Below are 18530 nucleotides of genomic sequence, written 5' to 3'. Positions count from 1 at the left end.
CAAATCGTTTAAGAGCACAATTCAAAGAGTTGGTGCTGACCTTTATAGCCCTAAACGGCCTCAGCCCTGTATACCTACAAGAGCATCTCCACCCCCATTGCGGTTCCCTTACTGTGAGACATGAAGTTACAGGGAACCAGCCAGAGGGCCTTCTTGGTAGTGGCTCCTGCCCTGTAGAACGCACTCCCATCTATGTAACACATATAAACAGCTATTTGACTTTTAGAAGATATCTGAAGGCAGCCCTGATCAGGAAACCTTTTAATGGTTGATGTTTTACTGTGTGTTTTAATATTTTTGTTGGAAGCTGTCCAGAGTGGCTGTGGCAACCCAGTCAGATGGGTGGCATATAAAACAACAATAATTCCTTATGGATAATTTTATTTCTTTTTGTAAACGGCTTTGAGGTGATCAGCTCAGCTCAGAAGAATCTCTTCTTTGCATCAGCCACTAGCCACAGCAATAAAATAAAACGTACTGAAGATAAGAGGTAAAAACTTAACTATACAAAATACATTTTGGAGGTTTGCATTAATAATAAAATAATAGATCTTATTCTAAATGTCCCCACTAAAAACCTTGCAGTTTTTGCTGTCACCGGGCCTTTGAGTGTGTGTATGTGTGTGTGTGTGTGTTTGCAATCAAGCGGTGTATAAATTTTATGATTGAAATAAGATAGCATGCGCGCCCTGTATGCAAAATGCAAAATGGAAAAAAAAGCAGATGAAAGGAGTTTTATCCTGCTCTTCAGCTACCGGTGTGGAGGTGCACAGAAATAAGAAATAAAAAAACCCCTCTCTGCTGCAGCTTGGCTCTGGGTCTGTGGGGCTCGCCTTGCTCTCCTCTCCGGAGCGGTGGGCCGCAGCGTTCGCGGCTGCGCTGCGTCCGGATTGCGCACCCGTGCGCCGATCCCTGGCTCTCTCTCGTGGGCTCCGGGGCTTCCTCCGTGCCCGGCGGGGGCGGTGTGAGGAGCGCGCGGGCTCCGGCAGGGCGTGGGGCGCCGCTCCTGCCGCCGGAGGCAGACTAGGAAGCGGAAGCGCCGCTGCAACATCAGCAAAGCAGCAGCAAGAGGAGGAGGAGGAGGAGGAAGACGAGGAGGAGCCGGCCAGGGACGCGCCGCCCCCGGGAGTGAGTAAGGACGGAACCCCCCCCCCCCCAACACACACAAGCAACACCCCACCCCGGGGAGACGGGGAAGAGCAGCAGGCCTGACACCCAACCCCAACCCCGATTCGGACGCAGCAGGATCCACCAAGAGAGGGCGCCGCGCCCTGCGCAAGGCTGGAGTAGGTTGCGCCCGCGCGCCCCTCGCCGGCCAGGCCAGCGGGTCATTTGCGCGCCCCTCACCTCCGGTATACAGAGATCTCTCCTCTCCCCCCCCCCCCAGCCCTTCTGGCACAGAGAGCAGCGACGCCCCTCCGCCTCTAGCCTCCGTGGCCGGTGAAAGGGGGAGAGAGGGTGGGCAGCGGGGGCACTGGCCACCCAGGAGTAGAGGTGATCGTGTGTTTTTCCTACCCACCTCCCGGCAGGGGAAAGGCGGAAGCTCAGCAGCAGAACACCTGCTTGGCATGCAGAAGGTCCCAGGTTCAACCCCTCCACATTTCCAGGTAGGGCTGGGGGAGATTTCCGGCCTGAAACCCGGCAGATCTGCTGCCAGTCAGTGTAGGCAGCCTTGAGCTAGGCAGACCAATGATCTGACGCCCTATAAGGCACCTGTCAGTTTTTGTTAGGGGGAAGGGCTGGTGGTTCAGTGGCAAGAGCACCTGCTTGGCACGCAGAAGGTCCCGGGTTCAGTCATGGGCATCTGGAGGTGGGGTTGGGAGGGATCCAGAAAGCCTGAGGAGCTGCTGCCCATCTGGGTAGATGATGCTGAGCAAGATGGACCAATGGTTGGTACATGTTGGCTCCCTGTTTCCTTATGTTCAGGACATGAGCCCTGAAATCTCATTTTGTTTTTAGGGGAAGGGCTGTAGCTCGATGGTGGAGCATCTGCTTGGTATGTAGAAGTTTCCAGGCTCAAATTTCCAGCATCCCCAGGTGGGGCTGGGAAATAACATGGAAATAACCCCTGAGAATTGTGTAAACAATGTCAAAGGAACCAGATTGACTCTTGGTCCCATTCAGGCCCTATGTGCACAAAAACATTTAAAGCTTTACACAGTCACGGCATGACTCCTATTGCCTTCCAGAGCTACAACCCCCACAGTTCCCTGGGAAGAATGATTGACAGTCAAACCACTCTAGAAATGTTTAGCTCTGTGGGGGGAACAGGATCGCTCACTAAAACTTGGTACCCTTAACAAACTACAGCTCCCAGAATTCTTTGGGGTTATTCAAAGTAGTGTGTTACAGCTTTAAATATGCAATATAGATGGGGCATCAGCAAAAGGCAGATTCCAAGGCTGAGGAAGGGCTGTAGCTCAGTGGCAGAGCAAAGGATCACAGGATCATAGAATCAGAAGGGACCCTGAGGGTCATCTAGTCCAACCCCCTGCAATGCAGGAATCTCAGCTTGATAATGCACCCATCCTCTGCTTAAAAACTTCCAAGGAAGGAGAGCCCACCACCTTCTGAGAGAGTCTGTTTCACTGTCTGACTCTAACAGCTCTTAGTGTTAGAAAGTTTTTCCTGATGTTTTGTCGGAATCTCCTTTACTGTCATTAGAATCCATTGGTTTGTGTCCTACTTTCCAGAGCAGGAGAAAGCAAGCCATTTTCCATGTGACAGCTCTTGAGATAGTTGAAGATGGCCATCATATCTTCTCTTTCCCAGGCTAAACATACCCAACTCCCTCAGCTGTTCCTCACAAGTCTTGGTTTCCAGACCTTTGATCATCTCAGTTGCCCTGCTCTGCAGGTAGGGCTGGAAAGACGCCCTGTAAGTCAGCTGCAGAAGTGCATAAGAGGATCTCGCTGGAGCTGGCCAATGAGCCCACCAGGTGCCTGTGGGAAGCCTTCAAGCAGGACGGGAGCCCAAGTGCCCTCTCCCCTCCTGCCGTTTCCTGCAAGTGGCATTCAGGAGCATTGCTGCCTCCAAACATGCAAGCAGAGCATAGCTAGCAGGCTTTGATAGCCGTCTCCTCCATGAATTTGCCCAATCCTTTTTGAAGGCCTTCCTAGTTGGTAGCCATCACTGAGCAAGTTCCATAGTTTACCTGTGGGAGCAAGGACTTTACAGTGGTATCTTGGGTTACATACGCTTCAGGTTACAGACTCGGCTAACCCAGAAATAGTGCTTCAGGTTAAGAACTTTGCTTCAGGATGAGAACAGAAATCGTGCTCCGGCGGTGCGGCGGCAGCAGGTGGCCCCATTAGCTAAAGTGGTGCTTCAGGTTAAGAACAGTTTCAGGTTAAGTACGGACCTCCAGAACGAATGAAGTACTTAACCCGAGGTACCACTGTATTTTATCTGTCCTGAATCTTCCAACATTCACCTTCATTGGATAGCCATGAGTTCCAGAGTCACGAGAGGTGGAGAAAAACTTTTCTCTATCCGTTTTCTCCATGCCATGCATGTTTTATTTTAATAAACTATCATGTCACCTCTCAACTCTCCTTTCCTCGAAACCTAAAGGTCCCAAGCGCTGCAACATAAGGGAATCTCTCTACCCCCCTTGATCGTTTTGGTTCCCAACCTTTTCCAGCTCTGCAGTACCCCTTTTTTGAGGTGAGGTCTCAGGTTCAGTCGCCAGCATCTCCAGGTAGACTTGGAAAGTCTCCCTTCCTGAAACATCGGAGAACCTCTCCAGTCCATGTGTTGGCGCTTTGGCCCGTCTGCTGGGGAGAGGTTGCTGCAGCTCAAAGAGGTTTTGTGGGGTTTTCCCTTCCAGGAATCAACATGCAATATGGCAGCTGCAATGGAGACTGAGCAGCCAGGGCTCGAAATCTTTGAAACGGCCGAGCACAGGGAGAATGTGGCACCTGGGGAGAAGGCCAAGCTGGAACCGTACTACGTGGAGAGGTATTCCTGGAGCCACCTGAAGAAGCTACTGAATGACACCAGGAAGGACCACGGCTGCCTGATGGCCAAGGCACCCCACGACTTCACCTTTGTGAAGAGGACGGATGCAGAGAGCCCCCACTCGGACAGGGTCTATTACCTGGGTAAGTTTTGACAGCTTCCCACGCAGCATGGAGGATTTCCACTGTGTTTAGTGTTGCTTTCAAAGAATCTCAGCTAAGCAACGTGTATGAACCAGGGATCCTGGTTTGCAACAAACCATGGTTAGTTTGGTGGTGGTGTAGTAGTTAAGAGCGGTACACCAGAGTGGTGTAGTGGTTAAGAGCGGTAGTCTCGTAATCTGGGGAACCAGGTTCGCGTCTCCGCTCCTCCACATGCAGCTGCTGGGTGATCTTGGGCCAGTCACACTTCTCTGAAGTCTCTCAGCCCCACTCACCTCACAGAGTGATTGTTGTGAGGGAGGAAGGGAAAGGAGAATGTTAGCCGCTTTGAGACTCCTTAAAGGGAGTGAAAGGCGGGATATCAAATCCAAACTCTTCTTCTTCCCGGCAACCCAGCTTTAAATAATGGGTTATAAAGCTGGTATGTGTAACCCTTAAAAGTGAAAATAAACTCATCAGACGTCCTCCTGCGAGGAGGAGAGGGGACCTATGTTGGGTTCGCAGAGCAGTAAGCCATGGTTTAGTTCAAACCGAGCCTCTGTCTCTAAATACCAGTTATCGGGGTGGTGGAAATAATGCCATGTGAAGATTCTGGAGTAGATTCATCCTCAGTTTAAGCCAGGAAGGCTCATGTTATATTCTTATTTCCTTAAGATTTTAGGAAATGTGCAGATTTGTTTAAATTGAATTGGTTACGAGCCGAATCAGCTACTTGTTCTTAACTTTATTAGCTGAATAGTGAATTGTTAAAATAATACTGACCGAAAATAAAAATAAAAAGGCATCGAAAAGGGTTTATTTTATAAATCATGGTAGTTTTGGGTTTTAAAGCCTCCCAACAGGATTTGGTTTTTCTCTTGCTTGGTATTCTGCTAATGCAAAAATAAATAAATTGCAAACTGTGTTTTGTTTTTTAATACTCAGCAATGTCTGGTGAGAACAGAGAAAATACGCTTTTCTATTCTGAAGTTCCCAAAAACATAAACAAGGCTGCGATTCTTTTGCTCAGCTGGAAGCCACTCTTGGATCTTTTTCACGTAGGTGACTAGCCTGAATCTTACACATTTCATCCCCTCCCTTTCTCCTTTTCCAGTGGACAGTCTTCCAGGTAATGACACGCCCTGTTTGAGAGACTGGCAGCTGTCAAAGATGAAAACCCATTAGCAAAGGGAATCTTAGCAGCTCTAATGTTTGTTCCAGCTCTCCTTCTGCCTAGCTACACTCGTTGCCAATTAAAAATTCAAAGCATTTTCCATTTCTAATATTTTTTGCTTGTATGCATTTGGTGAACTGCCCTTTGTTGAGACAGCTCCTTCTTCCATTTAGCTAAAAAGCATTTAATACAGATTGCCTCAGCCTGGTTGCTGCAGTTTTCTTAAGGAAAAAGGCATGGCAGAGGTCTTTGGGCACAATTCAGCAAGTGTTTGTTTATTATGGGAGATGTCCACTGTTACTCCTACTCAAGAGTAAACCCACAGAAATTGTTGGGACTTCCATTGGTTTCAGTGGGTCTGCTCTTTAGCTGAATATCAACATATTTAATCTATATTTAATCTGCTTAATATATATTTTTTAAATATACAAAGTAGAAACCCTAAAGTGAAACTAAATGCATCCTGTCAATATTGCAGTTTTAAAAATTGAGAATAAAAATATTGAGTAGTGCATTCTAAAAATCAATGCCCCTATATAAGTGTCTAAAATAGGTCAGTTGACTCCTCTCCAGTTGCATGGGGGGGAAATCTGATCATTGTGATGTAAGCCCCCTTTGAAATCCATGGGATTTCATTCCTCATACTATGAGTATACAGAAGCAAGCCATAGACATAGGAAATACCGCATTTGTTTTCCTGATTATAATGTTAGTGCTTCTGTCTTGTTTCCTAATGTTCCATTTGCATTGCAGTACCTATTGTGCTATGGAACTGTGTTTTTTGGCCAATAATACTGGCATGTCATGCTACATTTCATACCATTGGGCCCAACAACAAATGCCATTGGACAATGACATTTTGACCCTTCCTGCACATGCGTGCTTGATTCCCCCATTAAAAAGGCAGGAAGGAACTGTTTGGTGGTATACCGTCCCAAGTTTTGTCACTTTACTCTTGCAATTACCTGGGTTAAGGGGGCCGCAAATGGATTATTTTTCTGGAATCAAGTAACATGGAAATGAGTGCTAAAATGCACTATACAGTAGTACCTCGGGTTAAGTAATTAATTCGTTCCGGAGGTCCATTCTTAAACCATTATCACTTTAGCTAATGAGGCCTTCCGCTGCTGCCATGGGATTAAAACCCACCTAAGTAAACACAGGATTGTGACCTTAAGGAGGTTGCAACTGAGCCCCACTGCTTTCTGTGTCACACACATCTTGCTCCTGTGCATGTCTGAAATTTTAAAAATACACGAGTCTTTAATGGTTGTGCAGTATTTTATCCAGTTCTGGGTTACCTTATCGATTTGTAATATTTGTATTTCCCCCTCCCCTCTTTTTGTAAGTGCTTTGGGAATTCCAGCTGGGGTTGGGTGGTGATAGGGAGGATATAGTAAACAATACAAATATATAAATGCTTAGAATTAATTCAGCAGATGTTATCCTCACATAATTCTGCATAGGATTGCAGCCATAATCATAAATTAAGTTTTGCTGAATCGTACTTTGGATTTTCTTTGACAATGTAAAACAAAAAAACCTCAGTGGCAGTGAAAAAACACCCTAACAACAAAAGAAAACACAGGCTGTGGGTTGTAGTTTTTCTCCCTCTTGCTTTCTCCCGGTCAGGCCAGCCTCGATTATGGGATGTACTCTCGGGAGGAGGAGCTGCTGCGGGAAAGGAAGCGGATCGGGACGGTTGGTATCGCCTCTTACGATTATCACCAAGAAAGTGGCACCTTCCTGTTCCAAGCCGGAAGTGGGATTTACCACGTGAAAGATGGAGGTCCCCACGGGTTCACGGTAATAAAAGACGGCAAGCTAGACTTTTGTGAACTGCTCTGTGCCCTGGGTTTTAGGTACATCGCCCTCTGGAGGGAGGAGGCTAAAGGGAAAGTGCAGCCTGACCTCAGTGCTGGAAGCGGGTTACAATTATTTGCTAGTCATCCAAACTTCCGGGGTTGATATTTATTTATTTATTTATTTAAGCATGTGTATATGTTGTCAATTCATACAGTATAGCAGGTGGGGGACAACAAAAAATAAAATAGCTGAAACATAAACCCCACAATAAAATATACAATGCAATATGCTATAAAATGCAAAACACCATGAAAACTAAAGGGGGGAAATGTCATCAAAATGATCAAAAAATGTAGACAGTTACATAGGCCTATCTACATTGAAAAAGGTCTCTAAGAGACAACTGAAAATCAAAGGTGTGTGTGACAGTTGCTGGAAACAGCAGGAGGGAGAGCTCTTGTGCTCAGGTCCTGCTTGGAGAGGGGGAGCAGGTGGCGCTGTGGTCTAAACCACTGAGCCTCTTGGGGTTGCCGATCGGAAGGTTGGCAGTTCGAGTCTGCACAATGAGGTGAGCTCCCGTTGCTCTGTCCCAACTCCTGCCAACCTAGCAGCTTGAAGGCATACCAGCACGAGTAGATAAATAGGTACCTCTGCAGCAGGAAGCTAAATGGCATTTCTGTGCACTCTGACACTCGTCACAGTGTCCCATTGCACCAGAAGCGGTTTAGTCCTGCTGGCCACTTGACCCAGAAAGCTGTCTGTGGACAAACGCCAGCTCCCTCGGCCTGAAAGCAAGATGAGTCGCCTTTGACTGGACTTAACCGTCCAGGGGTCCTTTACCTTTACCTACTTGGAGGTTTCACGTGGAGGCACCTAGCTGGCCAATGTGAGAACAGGATAATGGGCTAGAGGGGCTCCCTTTGGCCTGATCCTGCAGGCTCTTCTGAGGCTCTTAGGTGCTTGCCACATTCTTGTTGGAAGTGTGTTCCACAATGTGTAACCAGAGGTGCCTGACTGCTAGTGGAGGCCAGTTGGGCCTCTGTAACATGGGGGACAATTAGCCATGTGGTGCTGATCCTCCCCACCAACTGAGATCTTCTGGAGGAGTTTTCCTTCAGTCTCCTCTCTCATAGCACTGGAACTCTGGACCATCCAATGAAGCTGAGTATCAGAAGATTCTTGACTGGCAAAAGGAAGGAATTCTTCACACTGTGCATGGTGTGGGATTCACTCCTAGAAGAGGCTGTGCCTCTACTTCATCGGATGACCCATTGACTTCTAATATTCTTTATTTGAAAGTAGCATGCACTATTCTAAACGAACAAATGCTGCTTTTAATTGCTGTCTGCAGCATGGCTTATTTGTGTGATTTTCTTATTGTGTGATTTTCTTATTGTGGCCTCTTTTGGTGAAGGAAGGGCGAGTTATACGCATTTGAAATAAATGAATAATGAAATAATATTGCGAGAGAAGGTGAGAAACATCTCCCAGTCCATTTGATGCCCCTCCCTTTACTCTCCATTTTCCCTAAGCTAATAAAGTCCGTAAGACGATTCACTCTCACTGACTCTCACCGCATCCCAGACACTTTCTGCAAAAATTCCTTGAGCCCCATGGGAAGGATTCACTAGTTCAAAAGGGCTGTTTTCCAGTGTCTTTCTCTCCCGCGGTCATTTTTTTGCAGAAACAACCCTTGCAGCCCAATTTGGTAGAGACGAGCTGTCCAAACATACGGATGGATCCCAAGCTCTGCCCAGCAGATCCAAACTGGATTGCTTTTATCCATAGCAACGACATCTGGATCTCCAATCTAGCAACCAAAGAAGAACGGAGGTTGACATTTGTACACAAAGGTATGGTTACCTTTAGCATGGGACAAAAGCAGAAGAAAGTCGAGGGCAGCACGAGTGGGGCAGTGTGAGGAGGCAAAAGTGGCTTGGGAGTTACACGTGAGCCGACTGGGTGATGCATTCCTCACGGGCAAGGATGCCCCAACAGAGTAGGAGGCCCATCTGTCTCTGGCATGGGGTCTGTAGAGAATGTGCCCACTTCAGTTTGCAGAACTGGCACTGTTACAGGTGCCACATAATGCTAATTCTGCAGTTGGGAGAAATGGATCTTTTAGTGTAGTAGCCCCTACACTTCGGAATTCCCTGCTTGTTGACTTCAGGAAGGTGCCTTTGCTGAGCTCCTTTCAGCATCTGCTTGCAACATGTTTATTTAGGCAAGCCAGTCCATGCATGCAGATGTCGACGTGTTTTAATCCAGTGGTAGACAAATAAAATTTGGCTGCCACCATCCCACTCTCTTAAAAGAGAAGCAGAGTTGCTTCAAAGAGTGCTTTTGCAAAGCACAAGTCCTTTGCCAAAGCCCTCTTTGAAGCAGCCACTCATGCTCTTTTAAATATTGGTGCAGTTGGGCAGTTGGCAGGGGGCTTGTCTGTCAACCTACTCTGTCAGTCAGGTACTTAAGGGAGAAGGAGGTCGGCTGTTTCAAAGAGTGCTTTTGCAAAGAATGTTAAGACAACTCCCCTTGCTCCTGCTTGAGCCTCTGCAGTCCCCTTTTAAACCTCCGACATTAGAAGTTTAAAGCAAGATGGTGGAGACTTGCAAAGTTATCCAATGAATTTTGATAGGTCCACTCATCATATCTGGCCCGCAAAGCTGACCATCTTAAGGGCATGGTCCAGAGAGCCAGAGGGGTTCTCCATCCCCCCTGTGGGGTGGAGTCCTTGCCATTCCAGCTACAATAATGGACATTTTATGAGTCACAATGCATGTTTCAAGCTTTCCATGGGCATTCTTCTCTCTGAAAAATAATGTTTCTTGGCATTGCCTGCATAGAATTTGCCAACATTGAAGAGGACCCCAAGTCTGCTGGGGTTGCTACCTTTGTGCTACAGGAAGAGTTTGACAGATACTCTGGCTACTGGTGGTGTCCCGATTCAGAGATGAGTAAGTATGCAGATTAGCATTAACTCTTTTCACTGCTGCATAACACTGTTGACTCATGGTCTCCTAAGACCCCTAGATCCTTTTCACATGCCAGATGTCCCACATCTTATATTTGTGCAGCTGGTTATACCTGCCAATGCAGAACCTTGCATTTGTTCCAATTGAAATTCATTTTGCATCCATCTTTCTGGTAGCTGTAGGTGGAGGCAAAATCCTTAGAATTCTGTATGAAGAGAATGACGAGTCGGAGGTGGAGATAATTCATGTCACATCCCCCATGTTGGAGACAAGGAGGACAGATTCCTTTCGGTACCCCAAAACCGGTGAGATAGATTGTGCTATGGCTCAAATGGGGGCGGTTTAATCCTAGTGAAAGCCACCAGGAGTTCCTTTCCATTTCAGTGTGAAATTTATTTGCTTTGGGTTACAGTATATCCAACAAAGTGCTAGACCCGCTCACGTTTATGGGTCTGTGTTAGCAATGTCCGTTAATTTCAACAGGCCTACTCTGAGTAGGACTAGCATTGGGTTCACTCCTGGATTACTATTTCACTTAAAAAGTACAGTCATACCTCAGGATAAATACACTTCAGAATAAGTATTTTCGGGTTGCGCTCCGCGGCGACCCAGAAGTAACGGAGCGCGTTACTTCCAGGTTTCGCCGCTCACGCATGCGCAGACGGTCAAAATGACGTCACACGCATGTGGTGAAATGCGACACGTGCAGACGCGTAGTCGCGTCTTACGTTCTGTTCAGAATGTGAACGGGGCTCCAGAACGAATCCCATTCGCATCCCGAGGTACCACTGTGGTACCTCAGGTTAAGTACTTAATTCGTTCCGGGGGTTCGTACTTAACCTGAAACTGTTCTTAACCTGAAGCACCACTTTAGCTAATGGGGCCTCCTGCTGCCACCGCGCCGCCAGAGCACGATTTCTGTTCTCATCCTGAAGCAAAGTTCTTAACCTGAAGCACTATTTCTGGGTTAGCGGAGTCTGTAACCTGAAGCGTATGTAACCTGAAGCGTATGTAACCTGAGGTACCACTGTATTTCCAAATCACTTCAAGATTTTAAAACGTTCTGAGTGGTCAGATCAACATGAAACTCTCAAACAATATAGTAAAAAAACAGAGGGGGGGGGGAGCCATACAAAATTATCAATGTTACAGGATCCAACCTTATAGAATAAGGAAAGCTTGTGCAAAAAGATACATCTTTACAAGGTGTTGGAAGCAAATAATTGAAAAGCCATTTCCATGTGTAGGGGCAGCAGCAGAAAATGCCCTGAAATGCCCGGGACACTGCGCTGAAATAATTCTGCCATTCCTTAGTGACCATTGACTGCTGTCTTTTCTTTTTCAGGTACCGCTAACCCCAAAGTAACTTTCAAGCTGTCTGAAATAACCATCAATGCTGAGGGCAGAGTAAGTCTGATGTTCTGTTTCGCCTCATTTGAATCAGTTTGGTGACTTGTCTAGCCTGGTGGCAAATGGGGCAACTGCTGGAAAGCAAATGGGGCAAGAAACATGAGGCACCCCTTCAGACATGGGTGGCTAGCCATTCCCGTTCCGAGGGCCACATTGGCTTGTTTCAAATCCTCTGGGGGCCACATGCCCAAATGGCAGCGGGGGGGGGGGGCAAAGGTTTGGATTCTTGCACTGGAAAACGGGAGGTATATTTCACATGGTTTGCATTATAGCCATTTTAAAATCTTTTAAAACTAGTGTGGTGTTCTGGTTAGAGTGTCGGACTAAGGAGCTGGGGAAAACCAGGGTTCAAATTCTCACTCAGCCACGAAGCAGACCTTGAGCCTCTCAGCCCATCCTGTCTCCCAGGGTTGTTGTTGGGACTAATTGAGAAGGGGGCAAACACTGTATGCCCCCTTGTGCTCCTGGAGGAGGGGGATATCAGTGCAGCAAAATGAATAAATGAATGAATAAATAAATGATCATTGTGAATTGGTAGGATTAATGCCTATGTATTGCGGGGACACAGGTGGCGTTGTGGTCTAAACCACTGAGCCTCTTGGGCTTGCCGATCAGAAGGTTGGCAGTTCGAATCCCCATGACGGAGTGAGCTCCCTTTGCTCTGTCCCAGCTCCTGCCAACCTAGCAGTTCGAAAACATACCAGTGCAAGTAGATAAATAGGTACCGCTGCAGCGGGAAGGTAAACCGCGTTTCCGTGTGCTCTGGCTTGCTTCCGTCCCGGTGTTCCATTGCGCCAGAAGCGGTTTAGTCATGCTGGCCACATGACCCAGAAAGCTGTCTGTGGACAAACGCCAGCTCCCTCGGCCTGAAAGCAAGATGAGCGTCACAACCCCATAGTGGCCTTTGACTGGATGTAACTGTCCAGGGGTCCTTTACCTTTACCTTTTATTTTGGGGTTAATTTAACTAAGATGCATATTAACTGAAACAAGTCCATTAATGTGCAAACCATGCGTTAATGAATTACAATCACAGTAATTAGTGAAATTAGTAGCTTATATTTTTATTTTATGTATTAAATGCGTATGCCACCCATCCTCCCAGAGGAGCCCGGAGGGTACCAAACAACAATGGAGAAAACAATTTTTAAAAATTTATTTAAGACCTCTTAAAAGCAGTCCCAGAGCACACACTTTGGGAGAGCTTCTCTGAACAGTACTTCCCCACCCTTACCTCTCTTGGCAGATTTCCGATGTGGTTGACAAGGAACTCGTCCAGCCCTTCGAGATCTTGTTTGAAGGCGTGGAGTATATCACTCGAGCAGGATGGACCCGAGAGGGGAAATAGTGCGTGTTTTTATGGTTTCCTGCATTTCTCCAGCAGCTTTTGGCTGGAACTGGACTGTTCTGAGCAGGAGGCAAACTCCTTGTGTTGGAGGGCTTTGTTATTATTGGGTGTGGCGTAATGGTTAGAGGATCAGCCCAGGACCTGGGATCCCAGGGTTCGAATCCCCGCTTGGGTGTGACCTTGGGCCAGTTATTTTTTCTCAGCTTAACCTACCTTGCAGGGTTGTTATGAAGATAAAATGGGGAGTGGAGAACCATGTATGCCACCTTGAGCTCCTTGGAGGAAAGAAGGTGGTCAATAGATATAATAAACCCTTGGAGGTTCTTAAGCAGAGGTTGGATGGCCACCTATAATGGATGCTTTAGTTGTTCGATCTCTGTATGGACCAGCTGCGTATTCCTGCATTGCAGGGGGTTGGACTAGATGATCCTCAGGGTCCCTTCCAACTCTACAATGCTGTGATTCTATGAAAGAAATAAATGCTATTTTTTATTACGGTACATATGATATAGTTCCAACATATGCTTCTTTTTTTTAGTTTTTATTTATTTTAAATTTTAAATACATTTTTATTTAATAATAATAGTAATAAATAGTAATAATAATAATAAATAAAAATGTGCACCCTGAGACCACTCCATTGTAACTATCCAACCTCTCAAAATTTCAACACCTCTTGCGATGCTTTGATCCCTTTCCATTAACATGCTTCTAAGCAGTTTGCTGTATTGCTTTTGAGACCTGTCAGGTGCTGGTGGTGGTTGCTTGCGAGTAACCAGGCAGGACTCCGACCTGTCTTTTACAGGTTTTATTGGTGCAAACTATATACAGTGCAGAAACACAAAGTTCATGTCCATCCTAGTCGCTTGCAGATTCCGGGAGTGGCCCCTTCTGGTTTCTCTCCCAGCATAAGAACTTAGACACCCCAAATCTCCTCCTCCCCTCCTTACGTTTCACCCCTCTGCAGACGAGGCGCTGCTGCTCAACAGCTTTGGAGGCTCTCTGTATCCCCCTGCCTCCCTCCCCTGTTCCGATGGCAGTCCCCTGACAAGACCCGATTGAGGGGCATTCCAAAATAAATAATAACATTTATAATACAACATATTTGTGATTGATATGATATGAAATCAGCCTTGTTCAGTTGTTCCAAATGACCCTTGCATAGTCTATAGCTGTTTTTTGTTGAGCACAATGTCCAAATCTCTTCCTTGGATAATGATTATGATGATGATGATAATTTATTTATACCCCGCCCATCTGACTGGGTTTTCCCAGCCACTCTGGGTGGCTCCCAACAGAATATTAGTAATAAAAATAAAAAAGCGATAAAACATCAAACATTAAAATCTTCCCGATACAGGGTTCCCTTCAGATGTCTTTTAAAAGTTGTGTAGTTCTTTATCTTCTGGACATCTGATGGGAGGGCATTCCAGTACCAAGAAGGCCCTCTGTCTGGTTCCCTGTAACTTGGCTTCTCGCAGTGAGGGAACCACCAGAAGGCCCTCGGAGCTGGACCTCAGTGTCTGGGCTGAATGATGGAGATGGAAACACTCCTTCAGCTATACTGGGCTGAGGCCGTTTAGGGCTTTAAAGCTCAGCACTAACACTTGGAACTGTGCTCGGAAACGTGGAAGGAAGCCCCACTGGCATCCACAGGGACTTGGGTTCGGATCTCTCCAGCTGGGGTTGTGGGAGCTGGGGTTTCAACTGCAGCGCTCAGCCGTAGCTCTTGCCATGTTCCGAAGCTTTCCCCCTTCCGTCCACAGTGCTTGGGCCATCTTGCTTGATCGCTCTCAAACGCGGCTTCAAATTGTGCTCCTTCCCCCCGCTTTATTTATCCCCGTGGAAGAGGACGCCATGGAGAGGCAGAAGCTGATCGACGCAGTGCCCGACTCTGTCACGCCGCTGATTGTTTACGAGGAAACAACAGACATCTGGATAAATGTAAGAATGTTATCCCCTTGAGCGAAGTCCTGCTAGCAGCCCCTAGACCAGGAGCGGGGAGACTTTTTAGGCCTCCTGGGCGACAGTCCGGGGGCCGCAAGCTAGTGGTGGGTGGAGCAAGAGGCAAAAGTGGGCGGAGCAACAGGTGTGGCTCTTGCCTTTGTGCAACAGACTTAAGTTCAGGCCACACCCACGTCAGAGGATTCGCCTCTGCCCCACTTCAACATGTGATTTTCTTTCCAGGCAAGCAAGAAGCATTGCCACAGTCCAAGGAAACATTCAAGTCAGATACAAGCAGGGCTGATGAGGGGCGTAGCCTAGTGAAGGGGCGGATCCTACAGGAAGTCCTCAGGGCCGGATAGAGAGGCCTGAAGGGCCACGTTCAGTCCCTGGGTCTGAGGTTCTTCAGCCACGCCCTAGTGTGATGTCATAGTTTATTGACAACATTATAACTGCGTGGAGGGAAAGTGTCAGCTACAGAATCTCAATAACTATTGCAGCTTCTAAATGAAAGTGCGTGATCAGTTTGCCTGCCCTACAGGAAATAGCTCACACAGGCTCCAGGGGATGGTAGATGCTGATTGTGTCATCGGTAAGAAATGACTGGACAGGCAGGGGAATTTTGGAAGGAAGGCACTTCAAAGGTGATGGAGAGAGAAGGACTGAGTTGTTCAGGGTACGCTGATTTTGCTAGTGACCATATTTTCAGGTAACACTAAACTGTGCTCCATTGCACTGTGCTGGCCAGCCTTAATGCTTTGTGTCCAGGAGGAAGACTTTGAGTGTCCAGGAGGAAGACTTTGACAGAGCTTAGTTTCAGTTTTAAAGAATCCCAGCTTAGCTTTAATTGCTTGTACTAGGGATCCTGGTTTAAAACAAACAGATAAGTCTCACAGCAAGCCACCTCCAAACCTTAACTAAACAGATCTTGTGTTAAGCTAATTCTCACCTGGTTTCCTCACTGGCCCAAATAGGACTAATTTAGCCAGCTAGCCCTGGTGATCATCTAATCTTTATTGGATGGATTTCCCCCCTAAATTGATTTTTGAATTCTGAATTTATTGTTATTCACATTTTATACTGTATTTTAGGCTGTTTTTTGTTGCATCAATTAAGTGTTTTAAATTTGTTGTTAGCCGTCCTGAGCCCGGTTTTTTGAACCGGGAGGGGTGGGGTATGAATAAAAATTTGTTTGTTTGTTTGTTTGTTTGTTTATAAACCAAGATTCCTGGTTCAAACATAAAGCAGACAAAGCTGGCATTCCTTAAAAGTGAAAAAAGACTGCTATGACTGTGCTGGAAGAAGAAAGAAAGGGGTGCGGGAGGCAAATGCTTTGTTCTGCATTGACTAGGCTTGTCCGCATAATATTAAACCTCAGTTTACAGTTGCGTGCGAACGGGCCCAATCTCCATCCTTCGGTTCAACTTCCAACCCTCCTGTGTTCCAACAGGTCCACGATATCTTCCATGTTTTTCCCCAAACCAATGAGGATGAGATAGAGTTCATCTTTGCCTCCGAGTGCAAAACAGGATTCCGCCACCTGTACAGAATCACAACCGTTTTAAAGGAGAGCCGGTACAAGCGCTCGAGTGGAGGACTCCCTGCTCCAAGTAACCAGCTTTGGCCATTTTTTGCTCCTAAGTTCAAATGAAATAGAATAAACTGCATCAGGTGGTTGAGGGAATTCAATTTCTTAGGAGATTTCTTTCAGGCTGGCATCCCAGCATTGCAGTCGCCCGTTAGGCTTGGATTGGGGCTGTAAGCATCCTGCACTTCTGAAAGTCAGCTTGTGCCCCACTTTAAAATAAAAAAATTAAGCTGCTAGTCCTTATGATTCTAAAGATGAGTTTGAAGTATTGAAAGGAATCTCAGTAGCCCAAGAGGAAAGATGGAAAGTGCGGGTGCTTTGCTTTGTCTAGACCGGTACCCAACGTTTGTGGAATACAGTGTGCAAACGAAGCAACAATTTTCATTTTCTCTCTGTAATCTAGACTGGAGAACTTGACAGCCGAAACTGACTGGCTTGCCTTGTGCTGGGCAGGCAAGGATCCAAACTTCGGCTTGTAAAGCCCAGATTTCCCTTGCAGGGAGTTGGACTAGAGGAATCTTGGAGTCCCTGCCAACTCTGCAATTCTGTGATTCCTTACCAGCCTTCTTGCATGTCAAGATCAGCAGAGGGGGCCCTCTGTGTTGTTCCGTCGCCCTCAGAAGTGTGTGGGGTGACAGCCCAGGAGAGGGTCTTGTAGCAGCCCCATAAGCAGCCTTTGCCTGCTGTTGGACTACAGCTCCTATCAGCCCCTGCCACCGCGCAGGCATTCTGATAATTTTGATCTTGGTTTTTGCAGGTGATTTCCTGTGTCCCATCAAAGAAGAGGTGCCAATTACCAGTGGGGAATGGGAAGTTCTTGGCCGACACGGGTCCAACGTAAGACCCTTCAATTTTATTTTTAATCTGGCAAATGCATTCAGGAATTTTAAGTATGTGCTTGACCTCTCCCCACCCCCAAAAGCATGAGCTGAAACATGGGTTGGGGGGGACGCGGGTGGCGCTGTGGGTTAAACCACAGAGCCTAGAACTTGCTGATCAGAAAGTCGGCAGTTCGAATCCCCGCGACGGGGTGAGCTCCTGTTGCTCGGTCCCTGCTCCTGCCAACCTAGCAGTTCGAAAGCACGTCAAAGTACAAGTAGATAAATAGGTACCGCTCCGGCGGGAAGGTAAAAGGTGTTTCCGTGCGCTGCTCTGGTTCGCCAGAAGCGGCTTAGTCATGCTGACCACATGACCCGGAAGCTGTACGCCGGCTCCCTCGGCCAGTAAAGCGAGATGAGCGTCGCAACCCCAGAGTCAGTCACGACTGGACCTAATGATCAGGGGTACCTTTACCTTTACCTAAACATGGGTTGAGCATCAAGCTAGTCTGATCGGGGGGGGGGGGGGAGACTTAAATGCAACCTCAGTGCCCACATAGTGAAAAACAGAACAGACAATGCAGTCAGGGTTTTGTGTGGAATTATCGTTTAGGTTCATTCTTGCCGTTGTCATTTATTGATCACGTTCCGCATACATATCTTACATAAAATGTAGAAAACCTAACAGTGTAGAAAAGATAACAAAAACAACTAAAAACAGTATGTGATGGGGGGGGGAGGGTTGTTTTGTGTTTTTTGAACCGCAATGTAATGTGGACACTGATGGCAGCGACCAATTTGTCTGGTTAGGAAGGCTTGTCGTCAGAGAAATGTCTTCAGTTGTTTCCAGAAACTGCAGAAAATTGGTGCCTGTCGTATCTTGACTTGGCAGCTATTACAGTGGTACCTCAGGTTAAGTACTTAATTTGTTTTGGAAGTCCATTCTTAACCTGAAACTGTTCTTAACCTGAAGCACTACTTTAGCTAATGGGGCCTCGTGCTACCGCCATGCCACCAGAGCATGATTTCTGTTCTCATCCTGAAGCAAAGTTCTTAACCCGAGGTAATATTTCTGGGTTAGTGGAGTCTGTAACCTGAAACGTATGTAACCCAAGGTACCACTGTACACAGAACAGGGGCAGCCACACTAAAAGCCCTCCTCCGAGTTAGCTGCACAGCAGATCTCTCCAGTAACAAACAAGAGAGTGGCGTTCCTACCTGCGAAACGCCATCTTGCAGCTTGGTTCCATGGATCTGTGGCCCCTACAGAGTAACTGGACATGAAGAAGCAGCCACAGGGGTTATGCAACCCCACCACAGGCTCGGGAACCTGTACACAGCCCCTGTTTTCACGACCTGTTAGGGACATGC

At 46.9% G+C, this 18530-nt stretch overlaps 1 protein-coding gene across 5 annotated transcripts in view; it reads left to right on the top strand.

The window, feature by feature from the left end:
* Positions 1 to 850: 850 nt before the first annotated feature.
* Positions 851 to 18530, top strand: part of DPP8 (dipeptidyl peptidase 8) — a 28714-nt gene continuing 11034 nt past the window's right edge. Inside the window, exons 1-13 of one of the 5 annotated variants that reach the window (XM_083586401.1) lie at positions 1039 to 1128; positions 1530 to 1607; positions 3830 to 4103; positions 5046 to 5158; positions 6907 to 7080; positions 8765 to 8933; positions 9924 to 10034; positions 10229 to 10357; positions 11398 to 11459; positions 12708 to 12808; positions 14576 to 14753; positions 16204 to 16363; positions 17099 to 17178. In XM_083586401.1, the coding sequence (XP_083442527.1) occupies positions 1569 to 1607; positions 3830 to 4103; positions 5046 to 5158; positions 6907 to 7080; positions 8765 to 8933; positions 9924 to 10034; positions 10229 to 10357; positions 11398 to 11459; positions 12708 to 12808; positions 14576 to 14753; positions 16204 to 16363; positions 17099 to 17178 (1590 nt within the window). In that variant the 5' untranslated portion in view covers positions 1039 to 1128; positions 1530 to 1568. The other 4 variants (XM_083586402.1, XM_083586405.1, XM_083586403.1 and 1 more) reach the window with 4 other exon arrangements.

This window comes from Podarcis filfolensis (genome assembly GCF_964270895.1).
Source record: "Podarcis filfolensis genome assembly, chromosome: 14".
In the NCBI taxonomy this organism is placed as follows: Eukaryota; Metazoa; Chordata; class Lepidosauria; order Squamata; family Lacertidae; genus Podarcis; species Podarcis filfolensis.
The sequence above is the reverse complement of the archived record's forward strand: the minus strand, read 5'-3'. Positions and strand labels throughout refer to the sequence as shown.